At 40.5% G+C, this 26,569-nt stretch overlaps 1 protein-coding gene across 2 annotated transcripts in view; it reads left to right on the forward strand.

Annotated features, from left to right (window-relative positions):
* The first annotated feature begins 6,077 nt into the window (after positions 1 to 6,077).
* Positions 6,078 to 26,569, forward strand: part of CNIH3 (cornichon family AMPA receptor auxiliary protein 3) — a 41,234-nt gene continuing 20,742 nt past the window's right edge. The window contains exon 1 of one of the 2 annotated variants that reach the window (XM_015857285.3): positions 6,078 to 6,389. In XM_015857285.3, the coding sequence (XP_015712771.1) occupies positions 6,309 to 6,389 (81 nt within the window). In that variant the 5' untranslated portion in view covers positions 6,078 to 6,308. The remainder of the gene's footprint in view (positions 6,390 to 26,569) is intronic. The other variant, XM_015857286.3, reaches the window with a different exon arrangement.

The raw sequence follows: 26,569 nt of genomic DNA on the forward strand, positions 1-26,569 counted from the left end.
TGACAAGTCAAGTCTTTAAGAAATAACACAAGATAGCTCCATTTGGAGAGAGTAGATAACAAGAGCTGACACCTGTTACTGCTCATACGTTTTTTTGTCTATGAAATAAAACTGATGATTGGTTTAACAGAAGAAAGTGGATCTTGTCCTTTCTGAGTAATGATACGAAATATGTAGAACTTGACAAAAAGCAACTTTGAATGACATAGATATTTATATTTTCCAAAAACAAGCTGAATGAGGGAATGTTTTTCTTTATTGGCTACACTGCTATCAGTTTCTTGTAGCAATTCCTAGAGTTAAAATGAGTGTTTTAAAAAACATTCTAAATTTTTTTTTTTGTGAAGGTCTGGATTCAATCATTCATTATTTGATCTTGTGTTCTAGGCAAGTGTACTCTTCAAGACAACAGGAAGAAAAAGAAGATAACCTAAACAAAGAGCATATGTATGAGAGCTTCCAGCCATGATTCCCAATATTTTCTGTTCTCTTCTCCTAAGGGATGGATGAATTTCAAAGAATCACTTTGTCCTAATGTATTGAAGATTTATTTTTGGAATTGTGATGTTCTTTCAGCACTGCCAGTCTCATGAGACTTCTTACTACATGTTCCCACTCCTCCGTTGCCACCTCCAACCTTTTCTTCTGGTATTTTTCCAATTTACAGTATCAATTATTCAGCTGTTGCTGTTAAATACTGGAACGGTTTTTATAAGGGACTCTGGCTGAACTGATTTGAAATTCTAAGCAATGCAGTGCTACATCATTAGTATAACTCCCACAGTTTAGAAAAGTCCCCATTTATCAGCTTTTATTTTTCTCTCTGTTATAACTTGATGAATGTTTCAGAGTTGTAAAAGCTTAGGAGATTCATTTGGACAATCTTTAACTAAACTCAGTATTTCAATGAATGTGTTATTGTTGCTATGCTAATGGTACAGCTCTTGGTACCACTGTGTTTTTTTTTTGGTTTTTTTTCTTTCTTAAAATGAGATGTGTAAAAGCAGATATTAACCTAGTGGGTGCAGAGGACAATGATGAAGGTCCTGAGGTGATGGCAGCCAGTCCATTTGTTGTTCTGCCTCTTCAGTGTGCTGCTCATGTCTGTTCAGCCACACTTCCCTTTCATGTTGTGGATGCCCCCACCTCTCATTAACCTGTGTTGAGAGTGAATGCACTTAAAAAAAACCAAACCAACCCAACCAACAGTCGCAATTTAATGTTGATGTATTCATTAGTCAACACTGTTATTTATGCAGACCATGCTGAAGCTGCTTATCTATGCATGCAAATTGAGAATGAAGTCCATGAATTCAGTTAGAATACATATGTCATTTTGGTGAAACACTGAAAGTTCTTTTCTATGAAGACACCAGGTCTTGCTTTGCAATACAGATCCTTGTTTTCTGGGCAGAGGGGCTGATAATGCAGTAGAGCAATAGCAGTCTCAGTATAAGGAGATAAAGAGGAAGAACATATCATTTGATGCAAAAGAATGTAATCTGCTGAGAAGGACAATTGTTAAAGTACATCACATGTATGACTTTGTTAAAATCTTAGAATCATGGAATGGTTTGTGTTAGAAGGGACCTTTAAGATCGCTTCATTCCAACCCCTGCTATAGGCAGGGACAGCTCCTTCCAGACCAGGTTGCTCACAGCTCCATCCAGCCTGGCTTTGAATGCCTCGGGGGGGGGGGGGGGGGGGGCATCCAGGGGTCATTCTTGTACTGGCTTCTTTGTTCATAGCAATGGAGCAATGAAACTGAATCCTATAGCTCCTGCAGTAGGTAGGAGCAACCATCAAGTCTTGTAGACTAGCAGAATATTTCAGATTATGTGGTGGGGAAAAAACTGAAACACCAATAAAAACAAAATAATTTGGCCCAGAATTTCTGTGCTGGGGTGGAAACAAACCCTTATGTATTACTCACATTGTCTTAGTAGCATAGTAAGTATGTGGGATATCCAGGAACTGGTTTCTCATGGTTCACTTTCTCAGAAAACATATTATTCCATTTTCAGCTCTGAAGGAATAGAAGGAACGCAGTCAGAAGTGTTAAAGTTGGAGACCCCTCTCTCCCCAAACCAAGTGTAAATTACATTAAACCTGAGCAGGATTAATAAAGTGCAGCAAGAACCACATGAATAAAGATTTCAGGTATTGGTTAGAAGCACATAGACCGCATCAAATGTGGTTAAGTCTGTTGCAGTTATTTCATGTTGAGATATTACTTTTTGCTGCTCGGTGGGCTTCCATTTCTGTGATGTGCTTCCTCTGCAGTCTGAAGTTTTCAACAGTTCAGCAAATGATTCACAGAAAAAGATTTCAGTTTATTGGTGCTGAAAAATTCTTATGGGAGGCTGCTGCTTTCTCCGTATGTTAGAAGGAATTCGCATCTGGAAGGAGGTAACTATTGTGTGATAAATGTGACTTCTGCTGTTGCCAGAAATGGTCTTTGGATAATTTTAGGCATTCTTAAGCCTTTTTTTGCTATGTAGAAAGATTTCTATGGATTTTATTGAGTAAGCATGGAGATCATGATCTGATCGTGAGTCTTTGAAATTCCCAAGGTCTGGAATAGAGAACTTATTCTCCAGGTAGTAGGATGAGATTATTGTCATTGTGTTTGTGAACGATCATATTCTCGGTATCTAAAAAAGGGACTTCATTAAGTAAATGTCACTTACCTTGATGACTGCAGAGATAACCTTTCGAAAATGAACAGACCAGAAATGAAGGCAGGTATTTCATCTAAAATCTGCAGATAATCTGAAATAATAATGCATAATTGTACAAAATGCTTCCATGAATCTCTGCAGGATATTAACAGTGAAGCCCAAGGAAAGCAAATTTTACGTAAACATTGATAATTATTTAGTATTACTTAAAGTTCACCAAAGATAGTCACTTGTATTTTTTTAAATGTACTCAATCTAATGAGACAAATCTCTTGTATAATTAATAAATGCCTATTACTCCAATATGCATTCAGTAATATATTAAATTTCAAACTACAAGGGCTGCTCTGAAAGTAATGCCTCCTATTTTATTACATTGGCCCATGACTTCAGAGGCAGAAGTTGGTGGTAAGGCAGCAGAAGTCAAACCTTCCCACCAATATCCTATTACATTTTGTTGCTGTGTGACAGATGGCAGCAGAGGGGCAGTGTGAAATAAAATAGCATCTGACATGGGAGTCATCATCTGTTTGTGTATTTTCTTTTTATCAACCTGAACATAAACTTAGTCTGTTACTTTCTGCTTGGTCTGAAATTCATCTTCAAGCTTCTGCATTCTGAGCAATTATTGCTGTTGCATTCCTATGGTACAGATGTGTGCAGGGGGGTGCAGGAGTCAGGTGTGAATATTCTACCTGGAGGGAGTGTGAGCATTAGTGAAATTTAGAAGATGTTGGGATGGAAGGTGAGGTGCCAAATCTGAGACTGCAGCTGCTGAAGTCAACTGCTGGCCACCAGAGGCCAAGGATTGGTGCATTTGCTACTGGATTTCTGCAGAACCTCTGGGGCTTCTGTTTCCATTAGCTCAAATGAAACCCAGGTGTGTCTAGACATGTGGATGCCATTTTGTTTATTTTGGGAAGCATGAAAATGATTGTTTTGAAAATAATCCTTCTTTTCTTTCCCAGAGGTGTTGGTATTCTGTACATCTGCTATGCTTATTTCAGATCCCATCAGCTGGTGATGCAGCCTTGTCAGCTCTCATACCATCCATTCAGACCTATTTGGTATCCATTACACTGAAGGAGCACAGCTGGGTGCTGAGCTGTAATTTCTCGTGCAGCTGGGATCAGATTCATCAACTTATTTGAAGTTTAAGACCAAGACCTTAGAAGTGAATGAGGCACCAGAATACAGCCTGATCTTCCTGCTGTGTTCTCAGGGTTTAAGCCACTGAGAAAAGAATTGAGAATGTCTGTGTTATTTTCACCTTTTGACTCAGTTTGAATGATTTGCAGTAATTTAGTTCAGAGATGACAATGGTACAACTGCCTGCTGTGGTGTCCTTGTGCCACAGAAAGCTGTAATGAGTTTCTAATGACATGGAGATAAGGAAGATGTTTTTTAATGATTACAGTACAGCCTAGACCAATTTCAGTGAGGTACTGAGTGAAGGCTAAATCCTTCCACTGTTTTCCAACACTTAAATATCTCAGGGTACTTAAGATACTCTCATGGTGTATGGTAAAATGAGCGTGGTAGGACAAAAACAAACTAAAAGCAACTTGATGGATTTCCCTTTAACTTTGTATTGGAAAATTTTGCAATGAGACGGTCACTAAAAATGACTAGAATAAATCTATTGGGAAATGCATGTTTTGAAATAGACACCAGGAAAGATTGTGTGATATTGGAAGTATTTGATTGTAGGACTGTTTCCTTGCAAAATCAGAAGCATATTTTGCCTGTGTATTCTTCAAACAGCTCCAAATAGATGGTTGAAATGTAAAAGAAGATGAGGCAGTGGAAAACAGGAGAATATTTATCTTAGAGTCCAAACTGATATCTAATGATTGTTTTGATATATTTAATGATAAAAACAGAATATTTCTATACATAAATGTATGTATGCATGTGTATGGGAACTGTTGATCATGGCCTGAACCTCTGATTGACCACCTGAGGCAAGCAATGAGTCAGCTATGGGAGCACAGGTGAAGGCAAATTAGCTGGGCTATTGGAAGGGGTATAGCCTGGCTGCACCTCTCCTAGACCCCATTTAAGGGCTGACCGCTGCTAAGGAAGGATCTTTCTCTGGAGATCAGTCCTTTGTGGAGTTTTGCTGTGAGCCTTCAACATTGGTGAGTGCTTCCATTTATTATAGATTATCTTTCCATTGTGATATTTCTTAACCAAACAGTTAAGCAGCTCTGTTATAGAAGGTTGTTTCTCTGTTTATTCTTGTTTGGTGTATTAATTACTGACCCAGACACTCTGTTCAAGTTGGCACTCTTTTCTCATGATGAAAGTGCATATTATGTCTAAAATAAGATAATTTAAACAAAAAATTGAGAAGAAAGTTGATAGGAAACATGGGAGGTGATCACTGCCATGAGTTCTGCTGCTGAACTCACCTCCATCCATAAAGGTACAGGGAAAAAAATGCTATGGGCTGTGATTAAGTTGGTGAGGAAGATGTAGCTACATAGCTTTTGTTCATGGTTTTCAGGATATTTTTAAATGAGTCCTCTGGTGTTCCTGTGCTATTTTGTACTGATTTTGCTTGTTTACAAAGCTGTAGTGTTGTCAGCTGATGTGGTCCTACAGGAGAACTCCTGGTGCAAATTGAAAGCAAAATCCCTGAGGAAATGGCAGAGTGGTGTCTGGAGGCACCCTGTGTGCAGGCAATGGTGGACTAAGAGGGAAGGGACTTATTTAATATCAGGAAGGAAAACTATATACTTTGGCAATTTGGGTATTGTGAATACTCAGAAGTCAGGTTCCCAAACTATGTTATATGTTACTCAAATGGACTTTTCTCTGTTACTCTAATTTCCAATCTCCTTTCATGCTGTGTAAATAAGCGTTAAGGACACTGTTCTGCTGAGCCTCACCTGCAGTTCATTCACTCCTGGGCAGTTTTGGCCACCTCTCCCCAGGGAAGGTGATGGATCCTTGGTGCTGGCCTGCCCAGGTGATGCCCTGGCAGTGCCTTCCTCTGGCTAGGTTTCCCTTTTCTGGGGCATGTCTCACCCCTTTTTGCAACAAAGAATCATGAAAAATTGTTAAGGATGGAAAAGGCCTGTAAGAAATCGCATCCACACCATGCCCTCTAACCACATCCCTCAGTGCCGTGTCTCTGCAGTTCTTAAACACCTCCACGGATGGTAACTCCACCACCTCGCTGGGCAGCTGAATTTACCTCATACTAACAGAAAGCCTAAAAAGGGAAAAAGAAGAATAAAGTACTTCAAATTTGGACAAGTCGTTCTTTATTCACGATCCGACCCAAGCCAGCCTCAGTCACCAGCCCATCCTCATGCTGCCGTGATGGGATTTCGTTTAGAAACACGCGGTGGTGACAGCAGACCCCGCCCCGCCGGTGGGGGGACCTGTGTCGAACCCACCCCCCGCTGGAGGCTCCACCGCCCTTACAGGGGTGGGCAGAGAGCGAGGTGGGCCGTGCTGCTCCCAGCAGCAGGTGGAGGGATCCGCCGGGGCCGGGCGGCTTTTTCTCCGCTCTCCGGTTGTATCTGAGGGCGAGCAACTCTGTCTCTGCCGGCGTCGGAGGCGCGGGCGCCCATCTCCCCGCTGGGGGCTCGGGGGATCGCCGGGGCTCCCCTCGCCATGGCTTTCACCTTCGCTGCTTTCTGCTACATGCTGTCGCTCGTCCTTTGCGCCGCGCTCATCTTCTTCGCTATCTGGCATGTGAGTACCGCGGGGCCGTCCGTAAAGCTGCTGGCTGAGTTTTGTGTAAGCGTGCTAGGGGTAGAAATAGAATTGTCTCCGCGGAGTGATCTTTGAGATCTAATTGCTCGGAGCTGTTAATGGTGCCGCTGCAAAGCTTTTCTTATTAACGGAATGACAAAAGATGTGACAGCGATGCCAAGCGCTGCGAGGCTGGAAAGGATCTCTAGCAGTCAGCGCCTGCTCTCCGCGAGGAGAGGAGTACAATTGCCGTGATTACTCACTCTTGTGCTCTTCTCTCAGCTTCCCCAAACCTTAAGGTTCCCAAAAGTGTGAGTTTATAGATTCTTCAAACTTACTGAGGTTAAAAAGTGTTTTCCACACTCAATCACTTGCTATAAACTAAACTGTTCCCCTCTCCCCCTCCATAATTATGAATATAATTTTAATAATTTTCACGTGTTTGAAGTCAGTTATCATGTTCCAGCAGTTGTCTTCTTCCCAGACTGAGGCTGTTACCTGAAGATGCACAGTCTGTCTAGCAAATGGGGCTAATCCTATCTAAAGGAGTGCCATAAGAAAGAAGGGGATGGATTTTTTTAGCAGTCTGTTGTGACAGGACAAGGGGAATCGGTTTCAAACTAAAACGTGGGAGATTTAGATTGGATATAAGGAAGGTTTTTAAAAATAAGAGTGGTTGAGGCACTGACACAGGTTGCCTGGAGAGGTGATGGGTGCCCCATCCCTGGAGATGCCCAAGGTCAGGCTGGATGGGGCACTGAGCACCTGATCTGCTGTAGATGCCCTGTTCATTGCAGGGCAGCTGGCCCAGATGGCCTTTAAGGGTCCCTTCCGACTCAAGCGATTCTGTGATTCTTCCATAAATCAGTGTAGTTACTTTGAATTTAGTCTTGGTGAAATACCAACTTTCAGTCTGTAAGACCATGGAGAGCAATCTGTTGTTTCTCGAGGTTCAGAAGAAGCAACTAAGAAAGGAAAGGTTTTGTCAATAAGCTCATTTTTAACGTGCATGTTTCTTACACATGTTGAAAAATTATTGAGGGACTGAATTTGAAAATAACTGGGAAACAATGCTCTAGTGTAATAGAGCAAGAATTGGTACAGTTATAAATAGATAGTTCTATTGAAATGCGTGGCTTGTGAAGGTCATAGAACACACTGAACACACTGCTGGGACAGACTTTTACACACAACCTCTACATACAAAACACAGGAATTTTTATTGTCTTTTCTGTAGGAACTGTTACAATTCAGTTTCTTACTTCTGAAATGTAGTCTGGTGTATAGCTTAAATATTGTGTCACAGGAACTTCTTTTACCTTGAACATCTCATTGTGTACATCTTGCTGAGAAACAAAGCTCCTGCCCCTTCACTGCAACCCAGCAGTGAAGTATATTTGTAATGAACAGTTGCTATATTTCAAATACATGTTCGTGAAGGTAGCATTTTCTGCTGCATTCTAAAATGCTTTTAAATTATTATTGATGCTTAGTTCCTAAAAATAAATGGTTGATTAATCAGAGCATCTAATTGCATTGAATGATTTCCAAGGTTCTAAGACTGAATCTGAGATGCATCTTATATATTACTTTAAAGGATTAAAGCAAACAGAAGCATTCAACTTTGTGTTGTTCCAGCCCAAATCTGACTGAAGCTTGGGCAGTTATTTGGAATGAATTAACAGTGACTCAAACAGAAACTTTTCCTTTCTTCTTGCTTTGGTAGTCAGATGGTTTATGTAAGAACTGTAATTTTCCTTCATGTTGGTGTAGTTGGTCCAATAAAAACTGTGAAACTGAAACAGTGTAAAATGAAGATGTTCATTTTTGGAAACTATGCTCTTCTGATGCTTTTCCTCTAAGTTGAAGTCCCTTTTTTTTCCCTTTCCCCGTGTTCTTCAGGACAGCCAAAGTGAACAGGCTATTGGAAGGAGTTGAAAATGAATTACAGAAACTCCTTCAGGCTTTTGGTACATGTAATAACATTGTTTCTACATCTGAGCGGTCAGTGTTTTCTGTCAAGGAAGAAAACACAAATTTGTTGGTAGGAACAGAAATGTATGTTTAAACTATGAGCGCTGACAGTTAACGTCCCCAGCTTTTTGTTCTTTATTGCAACTCACTGTAATTACCTAATGAGTGTTAACTGCATTCTGAGCTGCTCTGAACCAAAATTTAGCTTTCCATTAGTGTTTAGCTGAGCCACGTCAGGTCTTTCTGAAATCCCAGCCAGATATGGCATACTACATTTGTTCTCTATAGCTGCATTGATTTCAGTTATGTCTGAACTGAAGTTGACTGAAGGTGACCAAATTATGGCTTATTTGTTGTCCCTTAATACATGGTGTGTTTTCACAAATTCCCTTAGTGCAATGATTTGGGTAGTCTGACTATGTGTAAGAGATTTCTTCACTTTCTTCATATCTTAAGATGAAATTGTGTGCTTTGAGATTTGTTACTTTAAGGAAAGCTTTATAAAAAAACTTTTCAAAGTGTTCTACTGCTAAAGAAAAAAAATCTTAAGTATGATAGACACTGATTAAAAAAAATAAGTCATGAGATGGGCCATCTATTTTCAAGCTCATACCAGCATATCTGTGAATGTGTGCGATTGCTTAGTAACCAGTAGTACTTAAGGACTGCCAGAAAGGTTTGGGATTATTATGCCAGTGGAATAATGAATAGGGATTGCCTAAGCAGTTGTACAAAATCACTCAGGCTTATGGGATATACTTCAATGTAATTGAACAACCGTGTGATGGTAAGAGCAGTGCGTGCTGAAATCAATGATAGTTACTTCAACATAAAATCATTAAGGTTGGAAAAGACCTCAAAGGTCATTGTGTCCAACTACCAGCCTATCCCCACTGAGGGATGTGGTCAATGGGCACAGTGCCACATCTCCATGGTTCTCCAGCACCTCCAAGGAGTGGTAACACCACCAGCTCCCTGGAAAGCCTGTGCCAGTGCCTCACCACTCTTTCTGAGAAGAAACAATTCTTAATATCCAACCTGAACCTTCTGTTGTTATTCTCTGCCTTCTCTTGCTGATGTGGGCTATATTTTATTAGTACTCAATTTGCAGTAGTTTAAGTTGCAACATTTGAAACCTCTCCATGAGTTACGTGTATGGAACGTGGTGAATATTCAGTTTCTGTCTCACTAGGCTTCCCCTGAAAATCCCTACCCTAACTTTTGGTAAATTGAATGATCTTACTTTTAAAGATGAGTAGAAAACCATTTAAAGCTTGGGTTGATAGTAAGTTAAGCTGAACAAATGCTTTGATCTCAAAGTGTCTGCTACTCCATCAGTTTTCTCTGTGCATCTGTGCCTAAGTGTTTCTGTAACTGATTTGGAGGTTAACTGGATGTTCTGCCTGGTTCCGGTATAAAGAGCTGGAAACCAGCTGGACTTGGATTTCTCTTCAGTAAAGCTTGCTGGCCACCTCAATTTAACCTCCTATAAGAGCCAGCCTTGAAATGAAAGTAGTTTCGTTACAGACTCGGTTACGCTTGAATATTCTTTCGGTTACTGAAGTTCAGTCCTGTACTTTAACAAGTCATTAACTGAATTTTCTGAGAATATTGGATAATCATGTAATTAAAAATAGAATCAGATGAATGTTTGAGGAGTGGGAACATAATCGGAGTTGTTATATTATCCATATTTCTTGAAGATATTTTTTTCTTCTCTATCTGAGTGGCTGAGCACATTGTCCCTGAAGGTTTCGTAGTCATGACAGCTTAAGGAATGTCTGATATTTCCACTCTTTCTGAAGACTGAGCACAGCCAGACTGGGCTGGCTATAACGTAGCCTGACAGTTCCCTTACAACTCTTCTCCTGGAAGTTTGTCACATTAATGCTGACAGACGGATATCAGGCTAGGCAACACAGGCAGCTTAAAAACAATATATTGAAAAATAAATACATCTCAGTGTAGTTACCTTCCCATGCTTAAATAATGCTTTAAAATAATTTAAAAAAAGATAGAAGTCTGTCTTTACCACAGACTTAAAAGCTGTAAGAAGATTTAATTGGCTCTCTCTCCATGCTTGAACTGTCATTATGAGATTTATTTAGAGAAAGGTTTTAAACTGTAAATGATTGCCAATGGTTGTATCACAACTCACAGTGACTCCATTATCTACGAGCAATAAATTATTCTGTGGAGTCTTGTGCATCCTTCAAAAACATACAGAGATCTGTTTCAATGATATTTAGTTGTCACATCTTTTTTTAATCATAAGATTAGCTGGAAAATCTACTTACTAAAAGGATGTTATCTCAAAGCTGGTAAACAGTATATTTGTAGTGCTTTATTTCAACTGCTCTGCTTGCTAATAAGCAAGGAAACACAGCTGTCATATTGCATTAGACTGTGAGTACAACTCTCTGATTGAGTTTGAGGCATGAGTTTATAGCTCTTATTACATGTATTTGTATATTCATCCAGCAAATATGTTAAATCACCCATAAAACACAACACTGAGGCTTCTGGCTTCATTGATTTGCCTTCTTCCTTTGTTCCTCCCAGGATAAGTGTCCTTCTATCAAAATGTTTTTCAGGAAGCAGGGGGATGCTCAGCTTGAGAATGTAGAGACATCTGTTTGACCCATCCCTCTTCCTTGCTGTCTTTGGCGTGGGGTTTATTTATAACTGTTTCTGCTGTTGACAGCTAGAGGTGACTCCACCAGGCAATCCAATGGTCTCAGTAAATCAAAAGCTGAAGATGCTGAGAACGTACCTTTTGTAGGTTGGTGCTTTAGGAAAGCGATCAGCTTTATGTGGAAACCAGGTAGCTTTCCCATATGAAACAAATATTGTTATTTTCACTCTGCAAAGAGATAGTCACCTAAAGCCTCAGGACAGAGTTCGATTCGTGAAGGAAAGGCAGAAGAGTATCAAATACTGTTCTATTTGAAGTATTAACTTGTTCCAGTGTTCCACTGCTGAAGTTTTATTAAAAATGCTCAGTTCGTGGCCATGATGCCATGCTGCAAGATGTGGTTTTATTAGTAGGATGGCTCCTGTGTTCCTCGGGTAATAATTTACACCTTCAGAATGTCTTATTCCTGTCAAAAGAAACCTAGTAATTGGATCTCCTCTCCAATAGCTGTGTCTAAAGGAAGTAGTACCTCCTGATATCACCTGCAAAATTGTCCTATCTCATCTTCCAAGTCATCAATGAAGATGTCAAACGAGATTTAAGCCAATGCTGATCTCTGAGGAACCCCAGTCTAAACTGGTTATCAGGCACTCTCCAAACCAGTGACCCCTGTCTTTCGTCCTAGTGATACAGTCAGTTTTTCACCTTGTGGTCTGTCCATCCTTTCAATATTACCCCAGTGTGGGTACAGACTTTTTTATGCCGGGACACAGCATCTCCCTTTTGCTTAGTGTCACGCTGTGTGCCCTTGAAAACTCTGAGGAGCATCAAAGCACCTTGTGGCAGCAGGACGAGGGTCCAGCTAATTTTATCCACTTTCCTTTGGAAAAAATATTACTGTATAAAGCAAGAATTTATTTTAGAGAAGCTACTGTGAAAAGTTATATTAAGAAGCACTGAATAATCACAAAACTTTCACAGTGGAAGTAGGTTTTCTATTCAAGATAGTGCAGGATTGTTGAACTCACACCTACTGTTCTGATAAAAAGAGCAGGTAGACGATGAGTGCCTTTGTGGTGCTGTCCTATGGAGCACTGCCCACAGCTCCTCACCTGTGAAGAAGGTTATGAAATCCCTCTGGGTTGGTTTGGGGTCCTGTATTTCTAAGCTTTTGGGAGTTCTGTCATATCTGAGCTATCAGATTTTTATTTTGTAATATAGCTGGAAGTCTAAACTAAGCACATTATTGGGGTAATGGAGTTGAAAACGTTGAGAAGATCTGCAGTGAAATGGTGAGAATTAGTAAGTAAAGCCTCTGCAGTTCTCCGATAACAGTTGCTGTGCAAATGTCAGGCATTTTTGACAGAAGCACTACTTTTATTTATTTTTTTATAAGAAATGTCATTTGATTTTTCAATGCATTTAAATGCCAGCCATCTTTATGCTGTGAGTCACAGTTTCAAGTGCTCCATTGTTTAGTCAATCTTCTGCAGAGTTATTATTTTATCACGTTAAGAGTTCGTGCTAAACATTTATTTGTATTACCACATAAATGGGCATTTATAAGCCAGCATAACGAAGGCTCCATGAAGACTGATTTGACTGTGTGTGCTTCAGAGTTGATCTGCTTGCAGTATTGCCTAAACACTATTACATCCTTTAGAAAATTGATTTGCTGATCACTTGAGTGGCAGGTCTGTTTGGAGCTGTGCCGAAATCTGTCTTTATCCTTAATCATGCTCTTGTAATTAAAACAATCAGTTTCATAGGAATGTAGGTGAACACTGGAGGCATGAAAAAAGTGCTGCTGTTTGATTATTTCACTCTGACTGTTTGATCCTTCTTACTGGCTGTTGCGTGCCTTCCCCTTCTGCAAGCGCAACTGCACCGCTGATGTACTGCTTCACCTTGCCTTATCTCTGCAAACACAGCTGTGTTGTTGGTGTGTGTGTGTGTGTGTCTGTGCCTTGGCACTTCTTCTTTCAAGTTCTTTATGGATAAGAACATCAGGAGAGATTCTGAGCGTTGTCATCCTTGCCTGATGCCACCTGCAGGAGAACCTTCTGTTCTGCTGCCTTGTCTCTTGGTCCAGCTGGGCTCCAGCTGTGCTGGCTGGAGGCAAGAAACACAGATGGGCCATCATTTTGGCCTGCCACCCCATAGCAGGCTCATTTCTGAGACAGCATTGCTGTCACATTTCTCAGTAGGTAATGTGCAAGAAAAGCTTCATGGAAAGTGGTAAAGTTGGGCTAAGGGAAGCAGAACTCTGTGGAGAAAGATACGATGATCAAATTAGACATAAAAGGTATATTATGAGTAGGGGTTTAAAAAGAAGAAAGATTGAAAGTGTAGAATTCTTTCTTCAGAGAGGTACTTGAGAAGAGAAGGCTGGCTGAATGCAGGTGCTGGAGCTGAATGCAGATAGTGGGCATTTCTGAACAGCCTGTGTAATTTGGTGAACGTGGATAAATCGCTGCTGGTAGGAATGGGGAACACAAGAGAGGAAAAAGAGGTGACAGCAGCAATGGGAAACCTGTGGTGAAGTGGAAGAGAACTCAACATAAGGAGTAGGGGAAGGTATCTCTCCTAAACATCAGTTTTTACACTGTATATTGACACTGTTGAGGAGAGAAACTGACTGGAAAAAAAGAGTGCATGGAACAAATTAAAAATGTCAAAATAATGACTTGTAACAACATATAGGATTCTTTGAAAACTAAGAAGTAGAGTAAGTTGTGGTGTGATGATAAGACTGGAAACTTGTTAGAGATAGATAGCACCAGTCAATTGACCAGATATTCATTGATACAAAATGGCATCATTTTCTTCTCACCAGTGTTGTTTGGGAGGTGTGCGAGCCAGTTCAGCTGCACTGTACATTATCTGAACCAGAGCCATGAATCATGTCAGCACCTCAGCTTGAAAGCTTGAATCCAAGCACCTGTAACTTGCCCTTGACCCACTGAAGAAACTGAGATTATGGATGATGCTTTGGCCTAACTTTATGTATTTTTTCAAGAATCTATTTGCAGATCTAGTTTTTGTTTGCCACCTTTCCAGGATAGAAGAAAAAACTGAGGCTTGAGTCTGTGTGGCATTTTCTAGGTTGCTCTCTGTTACCTTGATGAGTGTGTGGCCACGACTGGGAATCCACACTGTTACAGATGGTTTTTTTCTGAACAGACTTGTCTGTCACATCAACTTAGTGCCTCGCTAACAAGGGACAGCGCTGCTGATAGGGCATGTCAGTTTGTTGTCACTGCTGCTCTGTGACTAACTGCTCTGTGGGTTTGGGCTGAGCTGAAGAATCAGAAGTGGTTAGATAGTCCAGTGTTTAAAAGGTTTTGATTTTGTTATTTAAATGGAAATGCCTGATTTTCATGAATCCATGTGAAATGCTCCATTGCATGTAGCAAGTGGAGGACATATGCAGAGCAGAGTATTGGCAGGGTGCTTATGCTGAAAGAACAGCAAGTGTGGGAGATTTGTGCTCAGCTCCCTTTGCTGCACAAACTGTTTCTCTCAGAGCCCATAAAGATGCTCAGATTTGGGGCTCTTTGTGCTTGATTGTCAAATCCTGATGATAGGCTCTGATGTCACCTTCACCATGGACTCCCAGAGTCTCCAGAAATGGGTGACCTGCTGGGTGCAACAGTCTCATCAACTTCTAGCATAGAAAAGTGAGGGTATGTCTTCTGCCTCAATAAGCCCTTCAATGAAATGTCTTTAGGCACTATAGCAAGGTAACGACAATGGAATTGACCTCATTTCCAAAGAATGTTTCAAGAACTGAGTTCAGGTGCTCTTGTAAAAGATAGAAGACGTGATTTTTAAGTCTATGCCAGCAGAAGAATTTCCTCAGCAATGCTGACTGTCAATACAATCAAGTAATGCATCTCTAGGTACACGTAACCTTCTGCTCAAAGCAGTGTGGTGTAGCCGTTGTTTTGTTTGCCATGAAGTGAAGAAGTTTTGCTTTAGTGTTTTATTTTTGCTTGATGTTACTATCAATATGTCCTGTCCCTTAGGGTTGTTCTTCATTCGCATAATGCTGCTGCTTTCTGATCTGTCTCACTGCACAGTGAGAAGCAGCACACCTACCTTAAAAACTCCTCCTCCATTGGAAGCCTGTTCTGAAATGTGTTCTAGCTGCAGGGAGCAGAACTATTAGTCTGTTTAGAAACAGACTCTGTAAATTGTGTTAGCATCATGTCTCCTGTACAGCCTGCTTGCTTGTCTTCTGCATTGTAATGAACCACAATTTATCTGAAAAGCTGATGTGTTTTTTTTTTTAACCTGGATGGATTTCAGCTGGTCTGGACTGAAAGTGGGTGTGAAGCTGTGGCACAATTCTAGGTCATCTCTGACCTCTGTACATGGGAAAAGGTGGAACTTCTTTCTCCTTCCTGACTGAGAGGGTTGGCACGTCTCAGCTTCAGGATAACTGGGGAACATATTTTAGAGACTGTGGAGGAAAAAGTGAAATCTGTGTCCAGAATCCTGTTGTTGCCCATTAAAATTGTTTCTCCTTGCAACTGGATGAGGTGACTTTAAAACACCCTTTTCATAACAGTGATAGAAAGCTGTCAATAGATGCTTGTCAGATCAGCCTTCTGGGAACATCTTGCTCTCAACAGAATTTTGCAACTGCTGAGGGTTTTTTTTTTCTGTGCTTTTGTCAAAACAAGAAGTGAATTCTTTACATGCAGAAATCAGGTTGTTTTTTCATTTTGTCTGTAGGGTTGCTATAATAATAGCAACCAGTAACACTGAGATAGTAACTTTCCATTCAAAATACTCGAAACTCTGCACAGTATAGTTGTGTTCCTGAAGATAAATCTGCCTCTTTCACAAGGTGGATAAAGTTTTTCATTCTTGTGCTAATACATGGACTTCTAGGTATCTGCCAAATGGTTATTCTTAGTGGTTTCTCCTGCACCTCTCCACATGCTCAGAAATCTGACTTGGTGCAGCTGAAGCAACACTACTGCTTTTGTCTGTCTGTGTAGCTTTTGTTTATGTGGGGGAATACAATGATGTTTGTAATCTGCACTGATGTAGCTACATGTTCTGGGCAGGAGAGCCTTCTTCTGTGGATTTTTATCATTATTTAACTAGAACAGTATAGTTATGCCTCTACAATTCCATAGGAAGATAGGGAAGCCCTTTGAGTTATATTTGTGGAATAGTCACTGCATGCATTTAATTTTGCAGATCAGAATTTTGAGTGGAAAAGGCTTAGGGGTCTCTTGAGAAGTTACAGTAAGATTTCAATGACTGTTAAGCTATCTTAAGCTTCCAGTTAGAGCTTAAAAGTTTGAACTGTACTGGATTAAATGCAGTACCTTCTCACAAGCAGAACTATCAATAAGAACTGAAAACCAGTTGCTCAGCTGTACGTTTATGCAGCCCTGGATGGAGTCATGAGTATTTTGTTTGCATCAGCAATGTAGAGAGTTGTTTAATAGTAGCAGCATAAGAAATTCAAGTTAAGTAGAGCAGAGAAATGCCATACAATTATTACTGTGAAATCTGACAGATAGAACAATTTTCTACCCTTGAGTGGTTTAAAACCATTTGCAATCTTAATCCAGAAAGGCACTGCTCAAAGCAATGCTCTGCTCCAGGGATGAACAACAGTATAATAATCAGAGAGGAACACGTAGTTTTGCTTTTCGTATGCTATTAGTCTGCTGACAGCAGTCTTTGTTTCCCTAAATATTTAGTTTGGTGCAGAAATTCTGGGGGCTCTCTTTCTTCTGCAACCATTTCTGCTATCTGTTTAACTCCTGAGCTTTGTTTTTCCCCTGGTATAAAGCATGGAAGTGATACATTTGTTAAAGTCTTTATTGTCTTGAAGGAAGTTTTTTAAATGCAGAACATTGTTATCATTCTTTACTTTTATTAATAAATACCTTTCATCTTGTTTTCCTCTCTACACTCTACTTGGTTGTAGCATTAAGACTCATATCTGAAATGCTGGTTTTGATCAATAGTCTAAGAAGCTACTGAGTGACATGGGCAGATATGATGAAAACTAAAAATATGTATTTTAAAAGATGTTTAACAAAAGGATCGAGTAACATGTGGAGAAAAAAGAAGATTAACTTTTTTGGCTTTTGAGGGAAGTTACCCATCCATTCCTGCAATTTTGAATAATCATTTTAATAAACTGTTGGTCTGTCACTGTTAGAGGAGAGAAAAGCTCTTCATCATGGCGCAAAGCCAGGAGGGCGTTTTCCACCGTAATTATGCTTAATGATGCAAAGATCACACCACATTTTTCTGCTATATGTGCTGTCCTTGCTTCGTTGGCTACATAATTCCAACTTCCAGAGAGATATGAGACTCACTTAAAATAAAATGAAGATGCAAATGCATCTCAATATGGTCACCTGAAATGCCAAGCGGGTCTGATGTCTGAGATCCTATGGAGGAAGGCAGGGAACTGTGTCACAGGACATAATACTGAGACATTGACTGAAATACCCATGTGGCTCATGAAGAAGTGCTGTTACAAATATCAGGGCACTTGCTGAGCTTCAGAGATAAACAGTTAAAAACAGTCAAGTAGAGGGGGAGGGAAGGAAGGCTGTCATTGATAGGAAAGGATTAAAGGTTTGTTTAGTACCAGCAGGAAAGTTGGAGTTGAGTGTTTCACCTATTAGGATAATATACCCATCTAAAATTACAGCTTTAGTAATATTTAAGCTGAATGATTTTTTGTTTGGTTGGTTGGTTTTCCTTTATCTAGAGCTTTTTCAGGGCACACAGGTTTAAACTTGCATGTGTGTTGTCACAGAATCACAGAATTATCAAGGTTGGAAAAGACCTAGAAGATCATCTAGTCCAATCATTACCAATACTTCCCGGCTAAATCATATTCCTCAGCTCCATATCCAAACGTTTCTTGAACACTCCCATGGTCGGTGACTCCACCACCTCCCTGGGCAGTGCATTCCAATGCCTGACTACCCATTATACAGTTGTGCCTGACGCAAAAAGACACAGGTAAGCGCATCATCTGTGCATGGTACTGGCAGCTGTGCTCTGAAAGCTCACAGTGTGAACCAGGCAGGCAGTACTCATTAGCTTCATTCATTCATTCTTTGTCTGAAATACAAACCCTGCAGTACAAACAGTGTAGGCGTTTGGTCTGTAGGGCTTTCTAAACACTGTCCTCCTGAATCTGAACTGCTGTCTAAAGAATCAGACTTCAGCAAGACTTTGGGTATCTTTATCCTTCTATAAGAGATACTGAAGTCCATAAATAGCAGTGGTGTTATCTGCCAGTATGAACCTCTTTCCAGTTTCTGGATGATGTACTGAATTCCATTACTAATTCAAAAGCTATGCTGACTTTTCAGACAGTTCCTGCACCTGCCGTATGTAAATTCCTGCAGTGTGGCTTTGATGGCAGGGACAGCGAGCAGGGCTGTGCCAGCTCTCTCCACTCAAATGGTTCTCAATCAAACTAAAGCTGCGAAGGTGCAATCACACGGGTAGCAGCAAGCAGATTTTCTTATCTCTTTGGCCACAGCTTGGCTCATAAGGGAGGATTTCCCTGACTGCCACATCGTCTTCAGATTGAATTCCTGCTGTGTTTCAGTGTTAGGGACTTCTCTTTTCCTTGGCATTCAGCCACAGGTTCTTTTTGGAGCCGTCAGTCCCTGCCAAAAGTGGTGATGGGAAAGCGTGATGTCCTCTCACCCACGGAGTGCTGGATGGCTGTATGAAGCCTGAAAAAGGAAATTCATTTCCCCATTTGTATTGTTTTGCTGCTCAGTATTGTGCTACCACACATCTCACAGCACTTTTCTCTTGTTCAAAAGGACCTTCCTTCTTATCAACCCGCTTAGAAAAGAAGGGTTAATAAATGCTGAGATAATTAGGCATGAAACTTGTGTATAAAGGCTCCTACAGAAATTTGGCAAGAAAAATGTTTTTTGTTTTTCAAAAGAAGGTATTGATTAGATTCAGCTTCTGTTGGCAGGTGTCAAGATAAAATGTGCCAGATATCCAAGAGTTAACCCATTCTTTTAGAGAAAAACTTGAAAAAGAGATATGGTCCCAGCATCATTTAGCTCTGCTATTAATTCTTATTCTTGTGCAAGGGCTGCAATGCACAGGATTTGCGTGTGCATGTGTGGGTTTGTATGAATGTCAGCTAGCAGGAACAGGGATGGAGTTTTCTGCTGAACTGAAGACAAACAGCTTTGGAGTCACTTCAAAACTGCAAGTTCTTGCAAAATAAAACCTTCTCATTTTATTAAATAGCTGTTGTAATGATGTAGTCTTGGCAATGGCGTGCACGGTGTTATCAGTGAACAAATCTAATTTAGGAACAGGTTCACGGTTTCGCAGCAGGTTTGGATATGGTCTTCCAAATGGAACGGTAAGAGGGGAAACCATGTGCCTCCTTTTCAAAATAAGCTTGGGATATTCATCACTTGGATCACTTGGGTTGGCAGAAATATGGGGCTGCACTTGGCAGCCCAGGGTGTCCCTTTGGTGCTTCTTCCTAGATACTTCTTTGAAAATTAAGCAATAATAAAATAATAACATTTCCTATCATTACTGTTTCATTTTAGTACAAATAAAAGGCACTATGATATAGAAGGTAAGATGCTTCAGTCTCTATAAGCAGTGTGTTTTATTAAAACAAACACAATGATATAATATTGAACTATGCCTTACAATCTAACTGTCTGAAGTCAAAGCAAAAAGGTGGCGTGGGAACAGTTTCTGGTTTTGTGTTACCTCTGGATATTCTTTGAGAATTAGTTTACTGAAAATGACAGAAATAGTTCTGGCCAGGAGAAAATACAGTATTTTGAAAGCTCTGATGTATGCAGCTGTTCTTACTAAAAATGAGGATCTTGTTTGTGCTATTTAATGAGATTAGTGTGCAGGGTCATTAGTAGATGCTCTTTATTTATGGATTAGGAGGTTAAGAAGAGACCTAAAACATTTCCTTGGATGTTTGTGTGCTTTTTGTTTCCAAATTGTGGTTACTGTAGCTTATATTTTATTTACTGCTGCGTTACATCCTTTAGTCATGCAGTTTCTTCTCTAGACTGTTTCCATTATACTTAGGTAATGGCCCTAAGTTGCACCAGAGAAGGCTCAGGTTGGGTATTAGTTAGTGGGCACTGTGAGGATGAATTGGTGGTTGGACTGGGTGATCTTAGAGGTCTTTTCCTACCCTAGTGATTCTGTGTTCCCATGATGTTCCTAGTTGCAAAGCAGCTGTATGCTCCCCAGACTTCAAGCGTGTAAATATTACAAAGCTGTGCAGTCAAAGTAGTTTGCTTTGTGAAGAACTTTTGCTTTATTGCAGATCTTTTGACACTAAAAAAAAGCTCCTGGGGGGCTTGTGTGAGAATAGTTTTTATACTTGTAATACTGCGTACCTCCAGCCTTGTAAAGTCACTGCGTTTCAGTGTCTGCCTTGTTGAAATAGTGAGCTTACAGTAGGTATGGTTGTAACCTTGAATAATGATTCTGTGCGCTTCCTGTGGATCACAGACTGAGCGTGTGAACCTGAGCATGAAGCAGTTCTGTGGGCTGCCAAAAACAACCTTCGTGCTCTTTAAGCACAGCTGCCATACTGAGTACAGATCACTAGTGTTAAGTGCATGAGTAACGCAATAAATGATGAATTTGTGATGTATGAAATAAGAACACAAAATTTCCCCTTTTTAAGAAGTGTAAAGCTGAGAGTTATACAAGCCTGGAGATTTTCTGAGAAGTGTGAAAGTTAATCCCAAGATCTAGGAAGACAAAGGCTGTTCCTCAGCTTTGGGTTAGCATGCGTGATGATGCTGCATAGCATTGGTTAACCATTCATTTTTCCTGAATTAACCTGAGCAGCAGCCTATGTTGTCCTCTCTTCTGAAGGCAGAAAGTGACTTGAGAGTGGAGTCTGGGAATTACTGTTTTGCTATGTATGTACCCAGCTCCAAGCGTTCTAAAGTGAGCTACGTGCTGATCCCGCTGTTGCACAGAAATGTGAAGTCTGGGCTGTGCACCTGAGCAGCAACCGAGAAGTGGTATGAAGATGCTGATTTGTTCCAATGCAGCACAAAATGAGAGCTGAACACTGTGTCCTCTGAGCAGCCAGCTCTCAGTTTTCAGACCTTAATAACCCCAGGCCATCTGATGTTAGGTAGTGGTTGGTGAAAACAAATAACAAATGCAAGCATGGGCAAGAGAATAAAATATCTCCTGTGACAGTGCAACCTGCATTCACCCTTTTCCTGTGTTAGTGAACCATATAGGCTGTATTGCTCTCAGCTGTACTCGAATGTAATGTCAGAAAAGAGGAGCTGGTAGTTTTTCCAGTGAAGTTGGATTTATTTTTCTCTCCTGGCCCAGTATCAGCTCTTCATGGTTTTTATTTGTTTGTTTTTTAAAAGATGATTGTCAGGTTGAGTCAGACCTGGTTTCACCCATCTGTGATGCTGTGAGTGTTGAGGTACACAGAAAGTGGTCCTGGTGAGCAGGAAGAAGGCAGAAGGCACAGAAGTATTCAAAAAGCAGTTTAAATGTGACAGCTGTATTACTGGATGTCTCTGGGCCATACTGGAGACTATAGAATTAATCATTATACTACGGTTTGCATCTCTTCTTATTTATGGAGTGTTACAAGAATCTTGAAAGTACTGTGACCAGCTGCTGCTCAGCTCAAATGAGCGTTCTGCAAGGAGATGACATGGGACGTATTGGCTCAGAGGAAGCCCTATGAAGAGTTTTCCTTGCATTTACACTGCTTGGTAGCCTGAACAAGATCACTTCAAATGGAAGGAGAGGAAAAACCATATTTGAACAAATGTTCACCATCCTCAGAGCAAAATTTCTTGTTCAGTTTCATTTTGCATCACAGTAAGAATTGGGTGGCAGGAAGTGTTCACTCACTCTGTCACTTTGTCCACATTAGTGCTGTTTTTCATCTCCATGTGAGTGGTTGGACTCCCCGTTCTCCATCATACCAAGTGATGTATCTTCCGTTTCAGCTCCTTCTGAGTTTGCTGTCTGATGCTCTCTCACATATTTTGACTCACAGCTTCTGCTCAACAAAATCCATCAAAGTAACTCAACCAGTTTGCATCAACATAGTTCAAACGTGATTAATGTTCAATAGTATTTCCCAAACATGTTAAAGATGTCTGTCCAGCAGCTGACGGGCAGGCATGAAATGAATGCAAGCAGAGCGTGCTCCTAAGCCTGTCCACCTTCTGCCCATGTGCTGACTTGCAGACAGCCAGGAGCTGCCTGTGTGGGTGCTGTGGGAGCTGCGCATGAGAGCAGAGGGGGAGATGAATGTTTAGATGAGCTGTTAACAACAGTTTCTGCAGGACAGGATTGGCAGGGTGGTGGCAAGGAAACATATGTAAAGTGTTGCTGTTCTGTTCTGTGCTTAGTGTGGTTGTCACCAAGTTCTGCTCTACATACATTTAAATTTTTCTAAGATACCAATGAGTAATAATATCCAACTTCTTTGCCTCTGAATTCAAATGCACAGTAACCCCACCTACCACCCAAAACCGTCTCATTCTCCATTTAAAAGTATTTCTTTAAGAGCTTGGTGGTTCAAAAAACAAAAAGCCTTCCCCAGAATTGGGAGGTTATAATTAATTCCTGCCATTAATAGGTGAAATCTGCAGTTTGTGTGGATAAGTGTAAGAAGACAAAATTCAGGCTTAGTCTGTTTGAGTACTTCGTTCTTCAGAGCTGTTGTTGTCAAGAGAGATGAGCACAGAGAGTGCATATAATTAATGCACGTTTTGTAAATCTGAATGCAATTGTAGGTGTATTGAAACCTACGATGTCATCTCCATCTCATCTGTTCAGTGCATGTTTAAACTGGGCTAACTCCTTTCTGACTTACTCTTGGATCTTTGATGTGAATCACCGGAGAATGCAACCATTAATTTTATAAAACTTTAGTTTTATTGGACTGGTAACACCCACAACTGTATTTCTATCAATAGAAAAAAGGTACTGATACAGAAGTGGAAAAGCAAACTTCCTGCAGTGTTTTGCAGTGTGGAATCAGGGAAGATTTTCCAAGTGAGAAGGTGAGTCAGCATCCATTGCCCCTTTTGCAGAAATGATTGAAGTCTTCGCTAAGCGTGCGCAAAATGAAAGGATCTTTATCCTATCAAACCATGTTCAACAGTAATATTTACTGAAATAGGTGATTTTCTCCTCTGTTTAAGATCAGTCCCTGGTATACGCTTCCAAAACACCAACCATGTAGCTCTCTGTTAGGCACTATGACTAAAGTTGGTCGTTTTCCTTTGGAACAGTGTGTTGGTTGCCCAGCCATTGCAGAGATGAGGTCACTGATGTCCACATGTGTATGTCTGAATTGCCACACTGAATCAAATCAGATTGGATGACTAGAAGGCACAGAACAGTTTCTAAAACATGTTCGTTTACAAAGTCTAAGTGATGGCAATCCCTGACTGGGATCTGTTCCATTGCTTGCCTTTGAATAATCTGCTCTGTCATGGTACTGACAAATGTGGCAATTTCTGAAGTGAAGTGGACCTCAAACACGCTCAAGTGCTGTTCTGTAGCAATAAGCATCTCTGATGAACTCTGTATGGAAAGCAGGTAGCTAGACTGCATCAAGCTGAAATGTGTGAATAATTGGGCAGCAGATTGTTTCTTCTTGGAGTAGGGCCAGAACTCTGCACCTCCCATGAAATACCTAATAATGATGGCAAGTAGATAATTACTTGTTTTTCTGTAGGGTTAAATGGCAACTCCAACCACACAAAACCCTAGAGCACTAAACTTCTACACAAGGTTAGTTATAATTGGAAGAGGAAGATATTTACTAATTGATTATACAGACCACTCAGCAGCACAGCCCATCTTGGATCCAGTAATGCAATGTGGTTTGTTTTACAGTTACATACTGCATTGTATACAGCCACCAATCTTAAGAAACTACAGTTCTGCTTCCATTATTTCCTATCTGCAGCTTGAGAATTGAATGGCTGGAGAGCAATTCAAAAACCAAATGACCAACCAACCAACAAAAAATGAAAGGACAAAGGGACCTACTCTTTATCCCTTTTAGTTGTGAACCTGCCTTAACAGTGCACTTTACAGCTTTTTTACTGTGAGTGAGAAATAGGAATGCACTATTTTCATGAATTAAATAAGGTATCTTCAAGTGACCACTGGATTTCCATTCCTCTGGATTTAACAAAATATAAACTATCATGGAAATAAAACATTAAGAATTGGAGAGGATTTATTTCTGTTCTGAGACTGAAACTTTTGCTGAAGAGAATTTCCTCTAATTCTGTGTGCTTGATAGAAATTCTCAGTCTGTTCCTGGCAGGTGTAATAGAAATGTATCTTAAAATTGTCATGATTTGCAGGCATAATCCCAAGTGGTTTGCCTGATAGACTGGTGCATTTAGAATTATTGATTCAGTGAAAACCGTATGCTTAATAGTTTGATTCATTTCAGTGCATTTAGATGTTATGGAGCCATAACAAAAAATGAATTGCTTGCTAGCAAATAAAGAGCAGAGGTTTGTCTGTGGAGCTGAAGATACTGCTTGAGAGAGAAGGAGGAGAGGAGAGAGGGAGAGGAGGAAGTCTAAAACGGCATATTTGAAGTTAATTACTTTTAGAAACTGTCATTTAGGATTTCTCCAAGACTTCTGCATTAGGTATAGCCAGCTCAATGGAGCCCTGCCTTAATGGCTGTCTTTCAAAGTGACCTACTTGTTCTGCGTCTAAACGTGTTCCAGGGTTATCATCAAACCTCTGTGAAGCTTTGAAGTCTTTTTTGGACTCCTTGTGGAATAGGGTCCACCTCATGATTTCAGTGTTTCCAGTTCTCCGTGTTGTTGCCTCAGATCACTCTTCCCTCCCAGTGAAGAATCATAGCATTGTTTCAGTTGGAAGGGACTTCTAAAGGCCACCTGGTCCATCACCCTGCAGTGAACAGGGAGCCATGGACTGGCTCTGTGCTGACTGCTATTTCATTATTTTCTCATAGTCCTTGCTGTTTCTGACTACCAAAAGCAGTAGCAGAGCAAATCCACTCAGGGTTTGTTTATTTCCTTGTTTCAAGGAAATTTTGAGCTCATCTCTGTATTTGCAACTCCCGTTTCCATGGTACATTAAAAAGAGTTGTCATTCAAAGCTCCTAATGCTTTTCTGTCTTTAAAATGACATCTGTAAGTACTGGTGCAGTGAGACAAAGATAATTCAGGGGAGATGCATGGGATCCCAGAGCAGATCCTGTGGCGGAGCTGTGAACAGAGGCATGCTCTTACCTGTGACAAATTATCCTTCTCCCTTTATGGGATGCAGCCAGTGCCCACACTGATACCAATTATGAACAGAAGCATCTGAGCTGCACAGTCATTACTTTCCCAATAGTTCACCCAGCTTGAGTAAATAAAGATCTGCTCAAGAAATATTAAGTATAGAATTGTAATGAGCCTTATTCCTCACAGCAGTATTATAACCCTCACACAGTCTCTGTTATTGCACCTTCACCTTTGGTCTAAACAGCTTGTTGCTGATCTGATTCTTGACTTATACAGACATATTACATCAGTGGGGAGAAATGCTTCACTTATAATCAAGCTGTATAGTTCTTCTGGTTTATTCTGGCACTTTGACTTGTCCTACTGGAATAAATTGAATTCTGTAGAACTCCTAAAAAATGCCCTGCTTTTGATTTTAAATGTGCTCCAGCATGATGAATGCAGCATTGGGGTGCTGGTTGGATATGTGTAACTGGGTTTTACCCTCTGACCTCGCAGCAGATTGTGATGGTAGTCAGGGACAGCTCATTTTCAGACCTCTTGTTGCTGCATATTGTACCTGTAAAACGAATGTGTGTTAACTATACAGCAGGTCTGTGCTGATGCCCCCTCGGTTATGGAACGGCTGGTGCATTCATACCAATTACCTGACAGCTACCTCATCTTCTTAGTGAACACAATTACTTTCCTGGGTTGTAAATTGCCTGAAGAGAGATCACTCTTTTATTGTGTGTTGTATGTGGTGCCTGTCACAGGGAGATTCTGTTCCTCAATTGTAGCCAGCAGAGGTATTAATAAACTACAGCCATAAAGTTAAGGATGTTCTTTGAGATCTTTGAATGAAACATACTGAGGGCAATTACAGCTGTTTCATTATGCTACAGCTGTTAAAATATGTTATCGCATATTATTATTTTATGGGTACTTTTATGCTGTGCTGTAAAAAGAAGCATTAATTACCAGCTGATCCATCAGCTGATGGATGAAACTAAAGGACCTGTGCACGAGCTTTCTCTCCATTAATGATGTCTGAGGTAAGTGTTCCAAAACCCGCTATAGTTCAGGTAGGGCATGCTTTGCTTTAGGGTGTGCTTGAAAACTAGTAGCAGCTTAATAATGATAACACTAATTCAGAATTAATACCTGAAGTAAGTTCAAAAACTGATAAGAAGAGCCTGTTGTGTACGCATTAAACCAGGTGCACTGTATCTGATGCATCTCTGTGAAGCGGAAGAAAGGGAGGCCATGAGTCCATGTTTTGAACT

The sequence above is a fragment of the Coturnix japonica genome, chromosome 3 (genome assembly GCF_054131305.1).
Source record: "Coturnix japonica strain WE chromosome 3, WE-NBRP24, whole genome shotgun sequence".
Taxonomy (NCBI): Eukaryota; Metazoa; Chordata; class Aves; order Galliformes; family Phasianidae; genus Coturnix; species Coturnix japonica.